Source organism: Carlito syrichta, unplaced genomic scaffold, assembly GCF_000164805.1.
Source record: "Carlito syrichta isolate Samal-C Ts95f unplaced genomic scaffold, Tarsius_syrichta-2.0.1 Scaffold301567, whole genome shotgun sequence".
NCBI classification, from domain to species: domain Eukaryota; kingdom Metazoa; phylum Chordata; class Mammalia; order Primates; family Tarsiidae; genus Carlito; species Carlito syrichta.
Window position 1 is genome coordinate 717,623 of NW_007245663.1, and position 20,851 is coordinate 738,473.

General features: G+C 40.8%; 1 protein-coding gene across 7 annotated transcripts in view; it reads right to left on the bottom strand.

Annotated features, from left to right (window-relative positions):
* The window catches only part of TCF4 (transcription factor 4), a 391,888-nt gene that overhangs the window by 283,596 nt on the left and 87,441 nt on the right, over positions 1-20,851 (bottom strand). The window contains exon 1 of one of the 7 annotated variants that reach the window (XM_021710814.1): positions 10,202-10,391. The exons of the other annotated variants lie outside the window; for them this stretch is intronic. Within the exon in view, the coding sequence (XP_021566489.1) occupies positions 10,202-10,220 (19 nt within the window). The 5' untranslated portion in view covers positions 10,221-10,391. Of the gene's footprint in view, positions 1-10,201; positions 10,392-20,851 lie in introns of those variants that run through there. 7 annotated transcript variants of the gene reach the window in all.

Genomic DNA, 20,851 nt, shown 5'->3' on the forward strand with positions numbered 1-20,851 from the left:
GACCCGCCTGGGCAACGAGACCTCATCTCTACAATAAATCAAAAAATCAGCCGGGCGTGGTAGCGCGTGCCTGTAATTCCAGCTACTTGGAAGGCTGAGGCGGAAGGATCGCCGGAGCCCAGTGGGTCGAGGCTGTGGGGGCCGGGAGCAGCCACTGCACTCCAGTCTGGGCAAGAGAGTGAGACTCCAACTCAAAAAAAAAAAAAGGAAAAAAAAGAAACACAAGAAATCTGACTTTCTCTGATACTCCTTTACAAGTCAAGATACTATGGTTATTATCCTAAGTGAGAACCCTGGAAAATCTACAAAATAGGTGAAAGGATGAGTTGATATTTTCTGGATTGTATTTAATGAGTGATTTAGAGAATTTATTATTATATTTCATGGATTCCCCAAAGGAATCAGAATTTAGAAATGTAAATTCCAAAACGATGTCAATACGAAAAGTGAAGTAATAGCCATCCATTATTAAAAAGCCATATTTCATGCACATCATCACTTAATAAATCAAGACACTCTTAATATGCATTTTAGCATTTATGTAGTTTCCAGTGCCTTAATTTTAATTTTAAGCATTTACATTAAACAAATTGCATATCATTACACCGCATGAGGAAGGAAAAAAAAAAACCCACAACAAACCTTAGGCTATAACAACATATTGTACTCTTAACTGCTTTGTTTACAAATATTAAATGGTCAAATTAATAGTGTTCTCAATGGCTTTCTGACATCTCACATTTTTCATGAAACAAAAATAAAGCGACCAAAAAGATGAAACTCCAGTGGCAAAGGTTTATTTGTCTTTGTACCTCATTAAAGGGACTTTTATAAAACACATTTGTTCTTTTGAGTAGCAACTAACACAGCTGAAAAGGACAGGTTGGTTTTTAAAAGAGACAGATATGACCTAAAGGGAACACATTTTACTGTAGTGAAATAAACTGAGGAAACAGTTAGCAGATTAAAAACCCCTTGAAAGGAAGCATCATCTTTGGGAAGGGGAAAAAAAAAATCTTCACTGAGGAAAACAGCTGGAAACAGGAAGCTTCTGGGCTTTCATCCTTCCTGCTTTGATTCCACCGCATCCCTATATCATGAAAAGGCAAAGAGACTGACTTCAGCTGTGTCTCCTTTCAACAGAAGCGGGAAAAGGCTCTGTGGAGTATGAGCAACCCCATCCAGAAGACCCCCAGCCCACCCTAATCGTACAAATACTAACAATGAAGTGGAAAAAGAGAAATGACAATAGATAAGTAGCAACTCAAAAACAGCGTTCTACGGGTTGTTAACAATGAGGGGAGACTATTTGTTATAGCTTAATGGTTTCCCTCAGCAATTCTCACATGAATTTGCAATTCCCTAAGTGACAAAACTAACCAAGACAGATCTACTATGATAGGTTTTCTTCTCTCTACACTTGCTGGTCATTTTTTTCATTAAGAAGAAAAGGAGTTAGGTGTTACAACCCTTTATGGTCTTAAATCTTAAATTGCTGAATTCTAGTTTTCACTATATTTGAATATCTGAAGTCTCTGTATTTGAATATCCAAAGACCAGTAAACCTTTGCCACTGGAGTTTCACATAGCATGTTTGTTAGTCATCTAATGTAGATTTTTCCCCACTGGTACCTTGACAATACTGTTATTAAGTTTATTGTGACATTTAAAGGACAATGCAGCACAGTAAAGGAAAGCTTGGGTTAGAAGTTTACTCATCCTTGGTAACCAGATAAAACAAAGAAGCTCAATAAACAGATCACACAAACCTAAGTGAAGTCACAATTTATTCCTCTGTTGCTGTTTTGGGATGCCTTTTAAAGAGAGGATTACAAAGCCAGGCAATACAGAATAATGTAAACATAAAACTCTTACTTTGACAACTACAACCGATTGTCATAAAGGTGTATGTAGAGCTCATATTCTTTACAGAGAAGAACTGATTTATATACAAGTTAAGGAAAGGAACTTACATGTGAGTTACATACAAGACAAGGAAGTGACTAATTCTTTTTTCTAAAGCTATTCTTAATAGACAGGAAAATTTCACTGCAAAAGAGGTTTCAAGCAGGATTTGTAAAGTGAATATTAACTTCATCTTAACAGAAGGCTTAAAGTAGGTATCTTCAGACATTCACCTGTACAATAGAATACTTTGATTCCATGGTAACATTTCAATTTGTAAAAAATGTCCACCGTATGACACTTGGTATAGGCCACCTCCTTACCGATGGATAGGTAATGAATTACCTTTTCTTTATCCTTATTCATTTGAAATATCTTGTATTTGAGCTACCTTAGCTCCTAATGAAACACAATATAACATTGAGAATTCTCATGGAAAACGATTTTAACAGGATCAGTCTCGAAAATACAAGTGATCTTACCAATAAAATAAAACAATGCCATCATTTGTACCAAACTTTGAAGGTCCATTTCCTAGTCAGAAACAATGCAATGGATATAAGAAATAGAAAATGTTGACTATCATGCACTCCTGGAAATTACAAATTAGGAAGGAGCAATATAGTCTAGATGCTCCATATACCTGGCATTTTCAACTTCATCATAATCATCACCAACCCTCTTCTATACTGGTGAAGGAATTGTCACACATTGTTTCATGCATTCTCAAAAACAACCTGAGAGGAAGGCAAAACAGGAACATGCCTCTTTATAGCACAGATGCATCAACTGAACCCAAAGAGGATAACTGTCCCGACCAGAGTCTCCGGGACGTTAGTGGTATGTCCAGAACTTGGCAGTGGTCCTCCCAGGACACCATGAATGAGAACCTAACCCAGATCCCTAACCTCTGTCAATACCTAGAAGATACCCAGTGCATGGCCCACAATTTTCAGGTCCAGTTACAGAATTTTTGTTATTTCTAGCACATTCCCAGGGAATTCCGTTTCACTCAGCAGTGACAGTCGTATAGGCCTGTAGACTTAACAACATCCAGCAGGGAGCAGGGGATGCATGGCAGAGTCAACTTCTCTTTAAAATCTATTCTAACTTGCCTGAATGTACTCTCGTGTCCTTTGCTTTTCTAAATACATAACATTCCTTACCACGTACTTACTAAGCATCTATCAGGCAGCAAGGTCACTGTCAAGAACCTAAGTTTGAATCTATACATGCTGGTCCTATGAAGTCGATAAAAAAGTTAAGAGATATACACAAGGGAGAAAAGAAAACACATCTGTTGAACATCTAGGAAGGCTAAACCATGCCCAAGCCTGTCTCCTGACTGACCACAACAGTTATATGAAGAAGGAAACCAACAGATAGTAGTTACAAATAACTGTGGTAGCACCAGGCTCTCTTAGGGAAATTAGAAATCCTACTAACAGTTGAGTTAAACTAGCTGAAATTTTTACTCACTAAAGTTATAACATGCTGATGAGTACAAACACTGTTTCCTCGATGCTTTTAGAGAAAATATGATTATCTCCTAAACAATTTAATCTTGTCCTTATAATTTTAATCTGCCAAGGCTTTGATGGAGAAACAAAGTAGAGGCGGCAAATCACTGTACAGCCAAACATTGGTATCAATACCAAACATAAACCAAAGCACATGAAAAACGGACACAGCTAACACATTCCTGTTCACGCATGTTCACGGCCCCTCCCAGCATCTGCCCCAGCCACGTCTGCCCACACCGCCTCTCATTTGTTTTGTCTATTGGCAAAATGGACTGTCGTACCAACTCTGAAAACCAATCAAAGTATTCAAACAAAATAGACATCCTCTCCCATATTTGGCAGGAAAACCCTCAATCAAATGCTCCAAATCTCCCCCAAGAACAAGCAATTATAAGTGCAGAAAGGCAATGGCTTTAAAACAACATGCTAATCCTAATATTAGTACCTTGAAAAAGGAAAACTGCCAAGATGTTGGAATAATGCCCAGTTATCCGTCTTACCTACAGCAATAAAACTGTCCTATAAATGTGAACAAGACAGTTAGGATACATTTTGGAGTTGGGTTATTGGCATTTTTTTCCACTGCACTATTCCCTAGGAGAACATGCCTGACCTATGGAGGCGAAACACAGCAGATGGTAATCCAGCCCGGTACCAAGCGTACTTAGTCAATCCAAATAATTCACACAAAAATGAAGCAAGATGTTCAGTGATTTATGGCCCTGATTTCACTAGATAATTATGGAATCCTACTCTTCAGCAAGCCACCTTTTTACAGTCAGAGGCTGGAGAGCCAGCTAAAGTGTCTACAAGTAATCTATTACTATCAACAATGAAATAACAATTACTACACAATTATTAATAGCATAATAATTATTGTCATAGCTACCACCTGTGCCAGGTACTCTTGTAAGCAATTTATAAGAAATCACTTTTTTAGTTCCCATCACCATCCTATGAAATTACTTCCCCCACTGTACAGATGAGGAAACTGGGACTGGAAACACAGCTAGGACACGGCCGACGACCAACTTTCAAATCTAGGAAGCAGAGATCCAGTCCATGCGCCTAACCACTGCAATGGTATGGGAGTGTGCTGCATCTAAAGATGACTGCAAAAATAAAAAATGAAATGCATGGCCACAGAAAGAACGCTAGCCCTGGATCCAGCTGGCCTGAGCTCTAGACCCCTCCGGTCACTGTGCAACCCGCTCCGAGATCCTGCTTCTTCACCTGTGAAATGATGGCATCAACTAGAAGCTGGAAAGCTTGTTCTTCCCATTTTAAAGCTCAGATTCTGAGGATAAGCCCTTCGATCTCAGTTTTCCTGAAAGACCAGACCATTTTTGATCATCGTTCCCGATTTAGAGATCCCGATCACTTGCAGGGGGAATCAAACGGCAGCAGTTTCTCTCTGGTTCAATGATCCTCAACCCACGTGATTCTATTATAAAACTGCACTTCCTCTCTTTGCAGAGAGGATTAGGCTACATTCTAGTAAGTATAGCTCCAAAAAACCTGGGAGCTTGAGAATGCTCCTTCCCAATTCCTAGGCAAAGTCAGACTTTTGAGTGTGAGTGCGTGTGTGTGTGTGCGTGTGTGTGCGCGTGCAAACATATAAATACACACACACACACACACACACACACACACACACACACACAGAGAGAGAGAGAGAGAGATACATTCAGGAATCCTCCAGGAGGCATCCTGATTCTAAAACTTCTATTTCTATCTACAAAATGAAGGCAAATGCCCAATAGAAAACATCAGCTATGATAATTACACACATCATAAATGTCCGCATGCGGCCAGGCTCAGCAGCTCAGCCTGTCATCCCAGCACTTTGGGAGGCCGAGGCGAGGGGATTGCCTGGGCCCACGGGTTTGAGACCCTGGGCAACTTGACGAGACCTCGTCTCTACAATAAATCAAAAATTAGCTGGGCGTGGTAGCGCATGCCTGTAACTCCAGTTTCTCAGAAGGCAGAGGCGGGAGGATCATCGGAGCCTAGCAGGTCGACACTGGGGTGGCCATGAGCGTGCCACTGCACTCCAGCCTGAGCGACAGAGTGAGACTCTGACTCAAAATGCAACACACACACGCTCCACAAAGATTCTCCCAGAAGCAAGTATGCACTCATTCATTTCATCACAAGTGCAGCAGCCCCCACTTATCCACAGGGCATATGTTCCAAGACCCCCAACGGAGGCCCGAAACTGCAGATGGTACTGCACCCTATGTACATGTATTTTTTTCCTATACATACATACCTACGATAAAGCTTAATTTCTTAATTAGGCACAGTAAGGGATTAACCACAATAACTGAAAATAAAATAGAGCATACTGCTCACAAGCTTATGGCAGAAGAACTGCTTTTACTTTAAATCTCAGCAACTTCGGCACACTGTTTTCTGTCTTTCCTTACTAAGTCGAGATCTTTCACCATTTCCCTTAAAGGAGACACTTTACTGTTTCTCTTTGGCATATCTGAATCACCAGCCTCGCCTCTTTTTGCTCTTCAGAGTCCTGATGAAGTCAAAGTCGGGGTGACTTAACACCAGCACTGCCGTACGGTGACAGTCTACGTAATAACCTAGACGGCTCCCAAGTGACTCACGGGGGGGAGGGTGGGGAGACGTCTAGATCATGGCTGCTCTGGACACACGCAGATTCCGATTCACGCATCGGGCAGGATGGCATAAGATTCCATCCCAGTACTCGGAAGGGCGCGCGACTTAAACCTTGAGAATGGTTTGTTTCTGGAATTTTCCATTTGGAGTTGAGGAACCACGGGGGACTGAGGGATAACCGAAAATGGAGAAAGCAAAACCACAGCTTCTGGGGGACCGCAGCATCCTAATGACCACGTTGCTTCCCTGAGCGGCCCCCACGTCTACGAAGTGTAGCTGCACAGGAACAGGCCACTGCACATGGGGAGGCAAAGACAGGCGCCACAGCTGCCCGGCCAAAATGATGGCAGTGGCCACAAGGGCAAACCCTGAATTCTAACCTAGGCTGAAACACGGATGAGTGCGCAGGGGTGGGGAGAAGGCCTCTGTGTGTGTTGCGTGCTGGGGGTACTCTATCAAGTCACTGACTGGGTTCGACTAGGAGTGCGTGGGTTTTTTGGTTTTTGAGCTGGAATCTCACTCTGCTGCCCAGGCTGGAGAGCACAATGACAGCCACCGCAGCCTCAGCCTTCCAAGTAGCTGGAACTAGGGGCATGCACCACCTAACCCAGCTAATTGTTTCGCTCTTAAATGTACTGAAGAAATGCGATCTCAGAAGTTGCCCAGGCTGGTCTTGAACCCCTGCACTCAGGCAATCTTCTCGTCTCCGCCGCCCAAAGTGCTGGGATTACAGGCATCAGTCACCGCACCTAGCCCAAGTATTAGCATTGAGAGTTTCCCTCAGCTCCCTATTCCCCTAAACATTCTGTTGTTTTTGTTTGTTTGTTTTGAGTCAGGGTCTCATTCCATCACACAGGCTGGAGTGCAGTTGCACAATTATGGCTCACAGCAGCCTAGACCTCCTGGGCTCAGGTGATCCTTCCACCTCGGACTCCCAAGTAGCTGAGACTACAGTCATGAGCCACCACGCCCATGGGTTTTTTCATTTTTTTGTAGAGATGAGTTTTCGCTATGTTGCCCAGTCTGGTCTTGAACTCCTGGGCTCAAGCAATCTTCCCACTGTAGCTTCCCGTAGCTGGGATTACAGATATGAGCCTCCATGCCCAGCCAACCCTAAAAATTTTGTAGTCGGAACTAGCCCTGCTGGACACTCACTCCAGTAAGATGGGGGAAAATGTCTCAGGTAACCCGAAAATGATTACCACCAGGAGAAAATGCTGAGGCTAATTGGTTGCCTATAAAATCTCATCCTCAGGTTGACATTAACCTGAAACAAATAACAGAACTGGGGAGGCGGGGAGGGACGACAGGACTGTGAGGCTTCCCGGCCGGGAGGCCAGTGGACATGGAAAAACGTGGCTAGGGGAATATATACCTGACACACACAATCCACCCCAAAACCTTCTCCCACCCCCACCAAGTATCTCCAGGACACCTCATTATTTGTTATGTACAAGTGCAATCAATCTCTTTTAAAGCGAAGTCAGACGCACCTTTAGAAAACTGCTTTAAACTGATCTGTAACACCGTCTGGGTGCACCCCATGCTGTCTTACAAACAGACTATTCCTAATCTTCCCACATTACAGCAGTTTCACCACCACCATGTCTCAGAATGGCGTTGGAATGTCTACATTTTGTGGAATGTATTATTTCTAATGATAACTGAGAAACTGCCCCCATTATATATATTTTTTTCTCTCTAAATGTGATCACGCTAATAGCTTGAAAAGACTAGTTGAGCAGTTACTATGAGCCAAGCACTGTTCTCAACGCTTTGTTTTGTTTGGTTTTTTTTTGAGTTGGAGTCTTACTCTGTCGCCCAGACTGGAGAGTGCAGTGGCCGCACCCGGCCACCGCAGCCTCGACCTGCTGGGCTCCGGCGATCCTTCCGCCTCAGCCTTCCGAGTAGCCGGAACTACAGGCATGCGCTACCATGCCCGACTGATTTTTTGATTTATTGTAGAGATGAGGTCTCACTGCCCAGGCGGGTCTCGAACCCGCGGGCTCAGGCAATCCACTCACCTCAGCCTCCCAAAGGCACGGGATTATAGGCTGAGCCACGGAGCCCGGCTTGTTCTCAACGCTTTGTATGTATCAACTCATTTAATTCCCATAGCCCAATGAAGCGGACTTAGGTTATCCTCCCTTCACAGAGAAATGAAATAACTGTGTTGCCCCAGGTCACAGGCGGTGAGTGGAAGAGCTGAGATTGAAAGCCAGAATCTAAGCTTCCTGCCTGCCCTTCCCAGCTCACACTTGCTCTCTAATGATAAAACACCAGAAATCTGGACAGTCAACACTGTGACCGTGCACATCCTTTTATCCCCGGGAACACTTAATAACAAACTGCAAATAACAAAACCGCAATACGTGCTAAGTGCTCCAAGGCTTTATTTCACCATCCCTATAAGAAATTTGCTTACTTTTAGAAATGATGTGCTGACTTTCAAATATCCAAACAAAACTTAAATCGTATTTTGATTAACTGTTAAAACAGACGATCTGAAATAAACACTGGAGGAAATCTACTCTCAAAAGTCATAGGAAGGATCCTGTATGTTATTAAATCTTCTTGTGTTTTAAACAGGAAAAATGCTCCATTCCTGAGTTTGTTAAGTTGCTGACCCTGGAATCATCCATACCCAAAATCAGAGGAGGTGCAATTTAAATATCTACGTGTGTCTTATTCCTGGGAGTCCTCAAGGAACATGGCTGTCCACTTACTGGCCCGAAGTATCATGGACTCCCCAGAGCAATGTCCCCAGAGCAATGTTAGACACAGGATAGGTTCTTAAATAATATGGTTGGAGGCAAGGGTATAAAAAGCTTTTATATCATCTACGTTATTCTCCTCTCCGGTAAATCTCTAATTATCTAATAGCAGGCAGGAACCGCAACAGAAAGCATGCAAAGACACACACCATCACCAGCACGCACTCAGTTCTTAAGATGACACCACTGCTTGATTTTTTGTTTGTTTGTTTTTTTGAGCTTTAATTCACTGAGTAGAAAATTATTCAGAAAATAGTTGACATTTCCTGACACCGCAGCATGTGAAAGAAGCCCCCCAGAAATATAAATCAAATTGAGTTCTTTTTGAAAACTGGATTGCAGGGAGAATAATCCCCACTTAAAACATAGTTTCAAGGCAATTCAGAAAATTGGGGTGAAATTTCTAATGGTTGAACGTGACATCTGAAATGATTCCCCCAAATCTCAGCCCCTGGATACCAGAACAATCGAGGGTGACCTCAGTTAATATCATGTCTCAAAATATTGACTCAGAAGCACCTTTATCCTCCCAAACCTGCCTCCCATAGGAATTCCATTAATCCAGACATTTACTGAAGGTCTGAGTCAGAAATAAAGGGAAGGGAGAGGTGGGGGAAATCACCAGAACTTAAACCTTTAGGACTCCAGCCAGGGAAATTCCTTGGATAATCAGTCCTGATCTTCACCCTAAAGCGCACCGCGAAAGGGGTGAAATAACACCTCTCTTGGACTTCTTCACACATGAAAATGGCTGGAAAAAATTATCTAAAGAAATAACTAAGAAAAATGAAAGCAAAATCAATGATCTTTAACCAACCCTGACCTTCCGCTTTCTCACACTGTATGTTTGTCTCCTTTAAATTCTACTAAGCCAACGTCCATCCTGATGTTCTACACGACATCACTTAATGAATAAGACCAGCAGTCACCATGTCTTCTGACTCAGTGTTAGAGGTACACATTCATAACTTAAAACTCCAGATATAGCCCTCAGTCTTCTTCTTGAACTGAATGAGTCACAGCGGAGGACCCAGGAAGACTCCCATTCTGCTGTTTCTCTAAGGGCCATGGCATTTTCAGGCATTTTGATAGATAGCTGCAAGAGGTAGAGCCTTAAAAAGCAGAAATGTTTATAATATCCCACATTACTTCCCCATATGTGTGTGTACAGCTTGGTAGAGATCTTTTAACTATATCAAAGTCTTCCATAAATCCCAAATCCTGAACCACACATTCCAACCTGGAAGCCTTTCTCGTCCCGGTCAAAAACGTCCAGTGTTTCAACTTCTGAGGATTCTGAAGTCGACAGAACAAACATTTCCATCAAGACTAAGCTTTTAAAATACAAGTCACATAAATATTTACCTCTGCTGTCCTTCTCCATATGAATAGGAAGTAATAAATTCCCTCAATATATCTGGTGATTAAAACTCTAAAATACAACTTCATGAACTTTCAAAGTTGGTGAAGTGAGTTCTCCACTGGAAGGTCCTCTCTGTTTAAGGAGCCTTCTTGGGACGCTTCTGTGCTTCACGGAAACAGAACACCCGTTAATGATGACTGTGGGTTTTCATTTCTTTGTCTACATCAGTCAGTAGAAGGGGAAATGATATTGGCTGTGTGTTTATGAGCTACATTAGAAATCTGAACAATAGCAGACCTCTACCGAAACAAAAATAAAATGTGAGTCAACAAGATCTCTGCCAAACCGAGGTCTCAGGACAGCCTTGTTCGGTCTTCTGGGAATCCCGCTGCAACAAGCACAATAAAAGCAGGACGCACCTCATTTCCTTTCACCACTCAACATGCCTCTCTTGGAGACGTTTGTAAATTTCCTTCCTCTACGCATCAAGCTGGCAAACTGTCGTCATTTCTTTGGGGGTAATAATATCCTGTTGATGTCTGGGTAGATCTGCTTTGATTGTTTCTTCCACATAACACATAGACTTTGAATATTATTGTTCCACACGATGCAGTCAATTATTTTGCAACATGTTGGACCACAATTTATTAAAGTGTGATTGGAAGCAACGAAGGGCAGGAAACTGTAATAAAATCCTAGCTTTACTTTTGGATTTACAACTCAGGTTTAGATAATAAAGTCACTCCAGTAGGAAAAAGCATTCTCTCAGAAGCTGAAAACATTTACCTACACTATTTTAACAATGCAAATGTTTTCATTCAAGTCCTATGTTGGAGTTTGGGAAAGTACACACAGCAAAAGTACCATCTCAGCATCAAAAAACTGACTTGTAAAGACGGCAACTTTCATTTTACTGGATATACAAATTGCACCAAGTACTTTAAGAACAGTGTTCAAACTCCCAGAAGCAGTTCAACATATCACAAATTCAGTCAAATACTCTGAGTGATTAAACACTGCTATCTAAAGAAACAATTTTTTTCAAAACTTAAAATGTATTTGAACCCAATGGTGTATTTCTTGGTCAAAGAATTTTTACCTAAACTAAATAATTCTTGATTGAATTACATTCTCAAAAAGTTACATGAAATACAGGGGAAAAAACTATACAAAGTGACAAACTTTAAAAAGTAATACTCAAAAAGTAAAACAAAACCAACTCCCAACTAATGTAACTTGCACTTAGGCAGGCATTCTGGTTCCAAAGACAGCAAAAGTGATTTGTGAAATACTAAAAATAATTAATCATTGCTGCAAAGCACAGATTTGGAGCTAAACTAAATGGCATGTACCATTCACTGCAATTCCAGATAACACCTTATTTAACACATGAAATAAGAATCATGAACATGAGGAATGTTCAATGTCACTAATAACCCAGAAAATGCCAGTTTGTCAAAGAACACAACCAGATACTATTTTTTGACTATCAAGTGAATAAGATAAAAATGATGCAAGTTGGCACAGCCTTCCTGGATACCAATTGGGCAAGATATATAAAGAGTCTTTCACCTAATAATTCCCTAGGAAACTATACTAACAATATCCTTACAAACGCAGGCAAGTATTTATGTACAAGGATCTTCGAGACAGTGGTCAATAACTGCAAACTGTTTAAATAGATTATGGAAAGTCCACCTGATGGAATACTATGCTGCCTTTAAAAATCATGCTTTCAAAAACACGCAAGGTCACTGGAAAACGTTCATGGTAAAATATTACGTTTAAAAAAGCAACAGACAAATTTCCTATTCGTTTTTTTAAAACCAAATACTCAAATCTGCAGTCATCCAAATAGGAACATTGGCTACCTCCACAATGAAGATAGGTTACATTTTAATCAGAAAAATGAAACAAAGGTATATATTAAAAATTAAAGTCAAGCGGGACGGGGAATGGGGTGCACAGATGATTCAGGAATGGTAGAAATCCTAGTCATTACTAAAGCTGGATGATGGCTAGTCTACCTTTGTGGTCCACCTTTTTATTTTTTTCAAAATAAAAAGATAAAATAAGAGTGTCCTACATTCATTCAAAAGGCAAGAAAAATGGAGTAAGTGTTGTAAGCGTTAGACCAATCAATACTACAAAACTTCAGAGATGGGAAAAATCCCTGGAAGAGGTGCTGGTACCTCAATGAATGAAGAGCTTGTGAGATTTCAGCAGGCAAAGTAAGTGCTTGAGGGGAGCAGTGAAGACAGTGAACAAAGTAAGAGGGGAGAAAGACAATGGCCTTTGAGCATCAAGCCAGGGAATAACTGGTAACAAACTCATGGAATCTTACAGTTACTTCTAATAGCAGATAACATCTCCTGGCAAAGACACAAGGGCATCGCCGAATGGATTTCAATCAGGTTTCCTCTCATGAGTGAGCACCTTGCCTACGCAAATCCTCACCTGGCATGAGGAACTCAAGACAGCAGCCCTGCCTTGTGCAGACTTCTGGACCCACCCGTGCTCACTGAAGGAAAACTCCTTTTACTGAACAGTGATCCCTGGGTCATTCCCATGGACTCCTTATTCTCACTGGACAAAACCCCTCTGAGATCTAGGCATGATAAAAGCGAGAAGACAGAGAGCTCATTTTTAAAATTCGCTATGGACTCCTTATCCTTCCAAGCCCTCGGCTTTTTGCTTCTTTACATCCATAATCCATCTCCATATAAATGTCTAATTTTGCAACAATTTAGGTACCACAATGTCTGGGTGAATGAGTCAGAATTTGCATTACCAAACAGTGAGTCTAGTTTTCCTAACCAGTATCTATTTTTGAGAAAATTTTTTAAAAGCATATTGCTTATAATTTTTCTACAAATATCTAACTACTCTCAAAGCTACCATTCAGACTACAAATACATCCTTCAGTTTGTCGAAGAAAATTTCCATGACTCCCAACTGTAAATCTGGAAAATGCAATAAGCTTTAATGGCTACAAGATATAATTTTGCCTTCCCGTGTATGTGGTGTGTATATATATATATATATATATATATATATATATATATATATATATATTTTTTTTTTTTTTTTTTTTAAAGCAACTTAAACCTGAAGTGGTATTTCAGATTACAAGTAATATTTCCTAAAATTCTGAAACAGGTCCACAATGTTTGATCATTCTCTATCTCTTCTTTTTCTGTATCACGACCCCTAAAATCCTTTGTTCTCTTTGAAAACACACATATGTGAAAGTTTGAGGCTAGACAGGCAGCAATACTGGTAGCCCCTGCTAATGTTATCATAAACATGCAAATCCCTTTGTGTAGAAGAAACCTGGCTTTTCCTTGCTATCCAAAACAAAACTATAATCTACAAAGATAAGTAAGATCTATATTCTTTATTTGCTTTGTATGTCATTTTTTTAACATAGATAAGCTCTTGATGTGTTTTCCTCCTCTGAGAGATCAAAGATCATTCTTCAAAAGCCAGGTTTCTCTCCAATCTTCCATCTCTCCTCAGAATTCGACTGCATCTTTCCTTTTTGTTAATGTTCTTCAAATAGTACGAAATTAATGAACACGGACATTCTTCTTAACTATTTTGATGGCATCCCATGGTGACAACGCAACAACAGATTATGGCACCAAGCAACATGGTCTCCATGTTTACTTCCTGATAGAGACGCAATGACTGAGCATGTGTTTGGAAATACTGCGCATTCGTACACACACACGCACACACATACACAACACATGCACACACACAGCAATCACACCTACCACCATGCTGGTCGATATTCACAGCCAAAGGGAAGAACTTGAAAATCAATTTAGTGAAGATGACCAACTGGTGATAGTTAATTCGAGTAAATCATTAAATATAAATTTTTAATGAACTACACAACTGCTAATATCTCAACTCTTAAAACTGGTCCTTGACAATCCTTCACAAATGAAGTCTCTTCCAAATAAAGTCTCTTCCATGGTAAACTCGGCTCTAGGCAGCCTTGGCATTATGTTTTTCACACAGAAGCTTTTTCTAAGTAAGAAGCAACAAATGAACAGAAGGGGAAATGAAGGTTTTGCAAAAGGAATACATGTAAAAATATATTGACGCATAAAAAATTGATGTGTGTTATTTATTTTCTATTTACAATATTTATAGGAGTGCAATTTTTACATAATATAATCCATAAATCACCTGATATATAAATAATACATATGCAATACATGGTCTATTATTATTAAAATTATTAACATATCATGGCAATGGAATATTAATTATGTGCCAGGCATGCTAATCAATTAATAAACATGCTCATCTGTTCCTGCCCCACTATATTTTTTTTTTTTTTTTTGAGTTGGAGTCTCACTCTGTCACCCAGGCTGGAGGGCAGTGGCCGCTCCTGGCCACCGCAGCCTCGACCTGCTGGGCTCCGATGATCCTTCCGCCTCAGCCTTCCCAGTAGCCGGAATTACAGGCGCACGCTACCATGCCCGGCTAATTTTTTGTTTTATTGTGGAGATGAGGTCTCACTGCCCAGGCAGGTCTCGAACCCACGGGCTCAGGCAATCCACTCACCTCAGCCTCCCAAAGGCACGGGATTACAGGCTGAGCTACCGAGCCCGGCTGTATCATAACTTTTTTTTTTTTTTGAGTTGGAGTCTCACTCTGTCGCCCAGACTGGAGTGCAGTGGCCGCTCCCGGTCACCGCAGCCTCGACCCGCCGGGCTCCGGCGATCCTTCCGCTTCAGCCTTCCGAGTAGCCGGAATTACAGGCACGTGCTACCATGACCAGCTGATTTTTTGATTTATTGTAGAGATGAGTTCTCACTGCCCAGGCGGGTCTCGAACCCGCGGGCTCAGGCCATCCACTCACCTCAGCCTCCCAAAGCGCAGGATTACAGGCTGAGCCACTGAGCCCAGCTTATGATATTACTTTTTAAAAGATACAGCAAGATTACCCTGCTAAATTTAGGGGCCAACCTATGAAAGTCAAGCCCACAAAGACAGTTATCTCTCGTCTGGTCGTGTATCACTAACAAGACTGGCAAATAATAAGAGACAAACGAACTACAGTTAAGAGACCTAAGAAAGGCAGGCAAGAAGGAAAAAACTCAGAGAGGTCCAAGTGAGTGTAAAATTCATGGGAAGAAATGGCCTTACCCAGTTCAGGGTGGTCAGACTCATTTTTTCATGTATCAAGCAAATACTGAGTGTTTACTATGTTCTAGGCACTGGGGGGAAAGCTCTGAAGACAAGATCCTGACACCTCAAAAAACTACAGTTCAATCAGGAAGACTAAGCACCTCAGGAGATGTGATAACTTCTACAACTGACACAGGCTCTATAGGGAACAAGAAGAACAATCAAATTAGTCTCCAGGGTGCAAAAAAACTCCCCAGAAGAGGTAGCCCTCAGTTGAACTTTGAAAGACAATAGGTATTATGGAAGAAGGATGTTGTCCAAAGACCAACGCTGGCAGACACCAATAAGCATTATTAGAGGAAATGGCTACAACAATCTTCAACAGTGTGGTCATGGAAGGCCTCCTGATGTGACATTTGAGTAGACTTCAGAGAGATGAAGGATCCAGCCATGGAGAAGCCTGAGGAAAGAATGAATAACAAATGCAAAGACCCTGAGGTGGGGGCTTCCAAAGTGTTATCTGAGGAACACCAAGAAGAGAGGGTGGGTGGGGAAGAGTAGGCGGAATAGTACCACACAAGCGCCTGGGACCCACCCATGTGCCCCTGTAGAATCTTTAGCTTTGACTCTGAATAAGGTGAAAGGTCACGGAAGGATTCTGAGTACAGGAGGGGTAACATCTGACTTACAGTTTAAGGATCACTGCTCTGTTAAAAAAAAAAAACAGACGAGTTAGTTTCCCGACTCATATTAGCAGAATGCTACAAAATACTAGTTACAGACGTTCCGAGAAGTGGTTGAATTCTTGAAGGGCAGAACCCTGCATGCGGTTGTTATAATAAGAGCCCCTAAGAAATCACACACGCCCCTTCCTCCGTGTTTCTGTGGAGTCTCCTGCCACGTTGGCACTGGACTAGGCCATGGAATGAGCTTTGGCCCGTGTAATATCTGCAACTGTGATGTAAGGTTTAAAAAAGCACTTGCTCATTGGATCTTTCTCTCTTATGCTGACGTCACTCTTCTGCCATTTTATGAAGAAACCCAGGCTAGCCTCGGGAGGACGAAACCACGTGGAACAGAAGTGGGCCAATCCAGTGGACGGCTCCCTAGGCCAACCAGCCCTCCCGCCCACTTGCCAACTGACTGTTTCCACATGAGTCAGTGGCCTCTGGGGACATCAGTAAAAGAACCATCCAGCTGAGCTCAGTCCAAACTTTTCAACTATACGCAGATTTGTGTGTGAATAAAATGGTTATTGTTTTAAGCCAATAAGTAAGAGCTAAATATAAGCTAACAAAATTTATGAAGACGTTTGATGTACAACACGAGAGAAACTGGAGTCATGGATCATTCCCAGAGATTGGGTCTTAGAAATGGAAGTGATAAAGTTGCCTTTAAATGAGATGGGAAGAAGGGCTGATGAGGAGAGCAAATTAGGGGTAAAACCCAGAGGATGTATAAACACTCTCAGTGCAAGCAAGGCTATGCATACTTTCATTTGGGTATGCGCAGTTAAGCACTGGTAACTCCTCAGACATACCTCAGCAAAGTGTGAGAGTCCAGCCCCTTGCTCACTAGAGCTTTCTCTGTCTCTCTTCTCTCTGACCCTGGATTTCAAGTTTCACCGTGAAAAAATTAAAAGTCACAAATTAAAGGTAAACAAAACTTCTAATAAATAATAATTTTTATAGGCTTTCCTAAAACCACAATATACTTTGCATGATAACTTTTCTGCCCATCATCTATCACAAGTGATTACATAAATTAATGGCTTACCATTAAGTAGTCACTGAAATAGTTTCAATGCATGCTTAAGATTTAGATCTTGAAGCTGGCCATACTGTTTATATGCTAAATCTCTAATGATTTCTACAATCAATAGAGTTCCTTCTCCTTACATTCCCAGTAATATGATGTCCTGTTGTCTGTCATACAAAATGTTTGAATGTTTACACCAAATATGTATTCATCGGGTATAGTTAAGTACAGTAAACTCAGGTCCATAAAATTTTACTTTCTAAAATTTCACATAAAAAATTTCAAAGATGGTTGCAAGCAGTTGGCAAACTCTATCAAGAGCTATAAAAACTGCTTTCCAGAGATTATAAGAAAAAAAGAAGAAAAAACATAATTTGTGCAAAAAATATGAAAACAACCAAAATTATCAAACACGTAGGAGATACCAAGTGATAGTAAATCAAACAACTTAATCTCAGTAGTCATTAAAAATTTCAACATGTAGACTATGAAAAACATGATACTGTATATTTGAAAATATGATAAAGAAAATAAAAATAATCAATACAATTATTTCAATTACTTTTTTTTTTGAGTCGGAGTCTCACTGTGTCGCCCAGCCTGGAGTGCAGTGGCCACTCCCGGCCACTGCAGCCTCCATCTGCTGGGCTCCGGCGATCCTTCTGCCTCAGCCTTCCAAGTAGACAGAATTACAGGCATTCGCTACCATGCCCGGCTGATTTTTTGATTTATTTTAAAGACGAGGTCTCACTGCCCAGGCGGGTCTCGAACCCGCAGGCTCAGGCAATCCACTCACCTCAGCCTCCCAAGGCGCGGGATGACAGGCTGCGCCACGGAGCCCGGCTCAATTACTTTTAATAATCCAACAGAACTATTTTTACTGCCAGTTAAACTCGAGTGAAGCAAGACGGAAATACCCCCCCAAAATAAAAAGCCTGTGAATATATAGGTAGGGATTCTGACAAAAATCAAAATTTGATTCGGTAACATAAATAGTGTTTAATAGTCACTGGACATTTTTTTTTGTCGTAAATCTGTTTAAATGCGTAAAATCTGAAAGCAAATAAAGAAGAGTGGCAGGGTCCTTGTATATTTGTTTTGTGTTTTCTCACAAGTCCAACAAGCAGAAGTGTCACCACGGCATCTTGAAAATGAAGACACAGTTCCCTACATTGCTACATATTTACACACATCCAAGCATACCATATGAGGAAGAACATTCAACCTCAACTCACTGTATTATTATTTGCATGGCACCAGTCAGAGCTCTTTAATAATTTTCGGCACCACGAGGGGGAAAAAAACGGTAGGAACCAAACAGGGCAGTATAAAAGTAAATCACGGGATCAAAGTTATAGCAGCAACCTGAGACCTCCCGACAGGATCGTCAATCTTAAAAAATGAAGATGTGTTCTAATCCTGAGACACTATTTACCAACTGTCTTAATGACCTCAGCTTTAAAAGAGATGAGCTCCGAAATTCTCTCTGAGGTACTCTGGCAAACTTGAGAAACGTAATAAAAATAACTGTTCCAGAGCCTTAAAAAAAAAAAAGCCTGTATATAGTCACACTATGGAGCACTGACCAGCCAAGAGACATGTCAGTGCTACTGTGTACATGTCACTTATATTTCACAGAGCTATGCTAGGATCTTCCCATTCTTACTGAATTTCCCTGCTTAGCATGTGTATCGCTGCTTCTGTGGTGTCATCAACAAAGAACCAGAGAAAATCGAGGTTTGTGTCACCTTCCAACTACAAGGGCAAGTTGTTCCAAATAGTACACAGGAAACAGAAAGTATGAACTGTGGATACTAATGATACTGAAAAGAAAGAAACCAAGGGCTCAATTTCTTCCTCTAAACCTTACCAGGGAATTGAACATTCAGTTTAGTTCTATAATAATCTTCTCACCTCTCCACATTCCCATCCCTGGAAGACAGCTCCTTGACACACACACACTCTCATCAACAGCTGAAAGCAGTGTCACAAACGAACAATTCAAATCGATGGTGCTCCCCAAACTGAATTTTTATTTCTGTCAAAGAATAATAATTTTTCTAGACGTTCTCTGCCCAGTGTAAGGACAATGATATCACCGGAATGTGTCTAGGAATCAATTTACCCTGTCAAGCTCTGACCTTCAAAAGACCAAATCAAAGCACTGTCTAATCATCCCAGCATTGATAAAGTGCTGCAAAATAAAGCCTGTCTATAAACGCATTGAGTCACTTAAATAAAAAGCAATATGTTTCACTTCTTCAGCTATATAAATATAGATATGTATATATAAAAACAAGCATCATCCCACATCCACATATATATGGCATGGGCACATGGGGAAGATCGATGATGTTTATAGATGTCTATATGTATTTATATAGAGATATACATAGGCTCCCAAGCAAAATGTTCGTTGTTTTTAAATTCTCTGATTTTTGTTGGTAACAGTTATTTCTTGTTAACCACATAGTAAATATGAGACTATCACATTATGTAAACCATGCGAAGCTGATTGAGTTACATTTTTTTCCCTGAAAAACATATTCTGTGAATTCATCAACGAAGACACAACTTTCGAACGGGAACACGCAGCTTTATTTCTGAGCAAGGAACTGGTTAAAGAAAATGCTGATCGCACAGAAATGGGTAAGTTAAGGAGAGGACACCAGGGGGAAAGCCTGCCATTCATGAGGTAGGAATTGTAACATGATTTTCTGATATTGTCCCAGAGTTGTGTTCCTATCACTAGTTAACCATAAAATAAATGTGAAGGGATTGCTCCATGAAATCAGTGTTCCTTCAGCCCCTGTAGATTGGTGACATCTCTTCATTCAGCCTGTTCTCCCAATTCGGAGTCTAATTACTCGGTTTGTGAAATATCTAGATGGTGGTATCTTTCCCTGTTCTCCAATTTCTGATCTGGCTTCTGCACTATGTCTTTGTGACAAGGCAGAGAGGGTCAGAAAAATGGTGACATTCCTATCAGTCGGCATGACCACTTACTAGGAATTCTGGAAATGAGTTTTTGGAAAAATTGAAACAGCTGGTTAACAATTTTCTCCAAGAAAAAAAAAAATCAATGGAATTATCATTTCCTAACAATAGATTATAACATCATACAAAAATTATGACAAATCAGATTTAAGTAGGAGAGGGAGTATTTTTAGCCTGAAAATAACCTTCCTGAAACAGTTACAGTAATTTTAAAAAATGAATTTAACTCATTACCTTCAAAGCATCGTATATAAATGTTATCTTCTAGCTTCCAATAAAGAATAACACTTTGATTTACATCTCAAGCACTGCAATGACCTTAAATATACATGTCTATAAGCCTCTTTACTGTTTTCCAACACACCAAAAGCAAACTGCACACGTTAAGTCAAATCTCATAATGTAAAACTACCTTTCTCCCACGTGTCTCCTCCCCACCTTAAATTTCCAAGAAAACCCCACACCAGAACTGTTGGCTTACTCTCATCTCTACGTGACTTCTGCCTTTTGCCACCTGACTGCCCTAAAGGAGACAGGCTATTTTAATAAACCTTTACTCTTGTAAAGTATGACATAAAAAGCACTTATGAGATGCGATCAGGATCACAATAACAAACATCTAGACAGAACATTTCCCTAAAATATGAGACATCAGAATAAGAACAGAGTCTTATTTTTAAAAGAACTTTCTAGAAGGCGAACTACTGAAAGACTGCTGCCCTCCTGAGCCAGTATGGCTGGATGTGTGG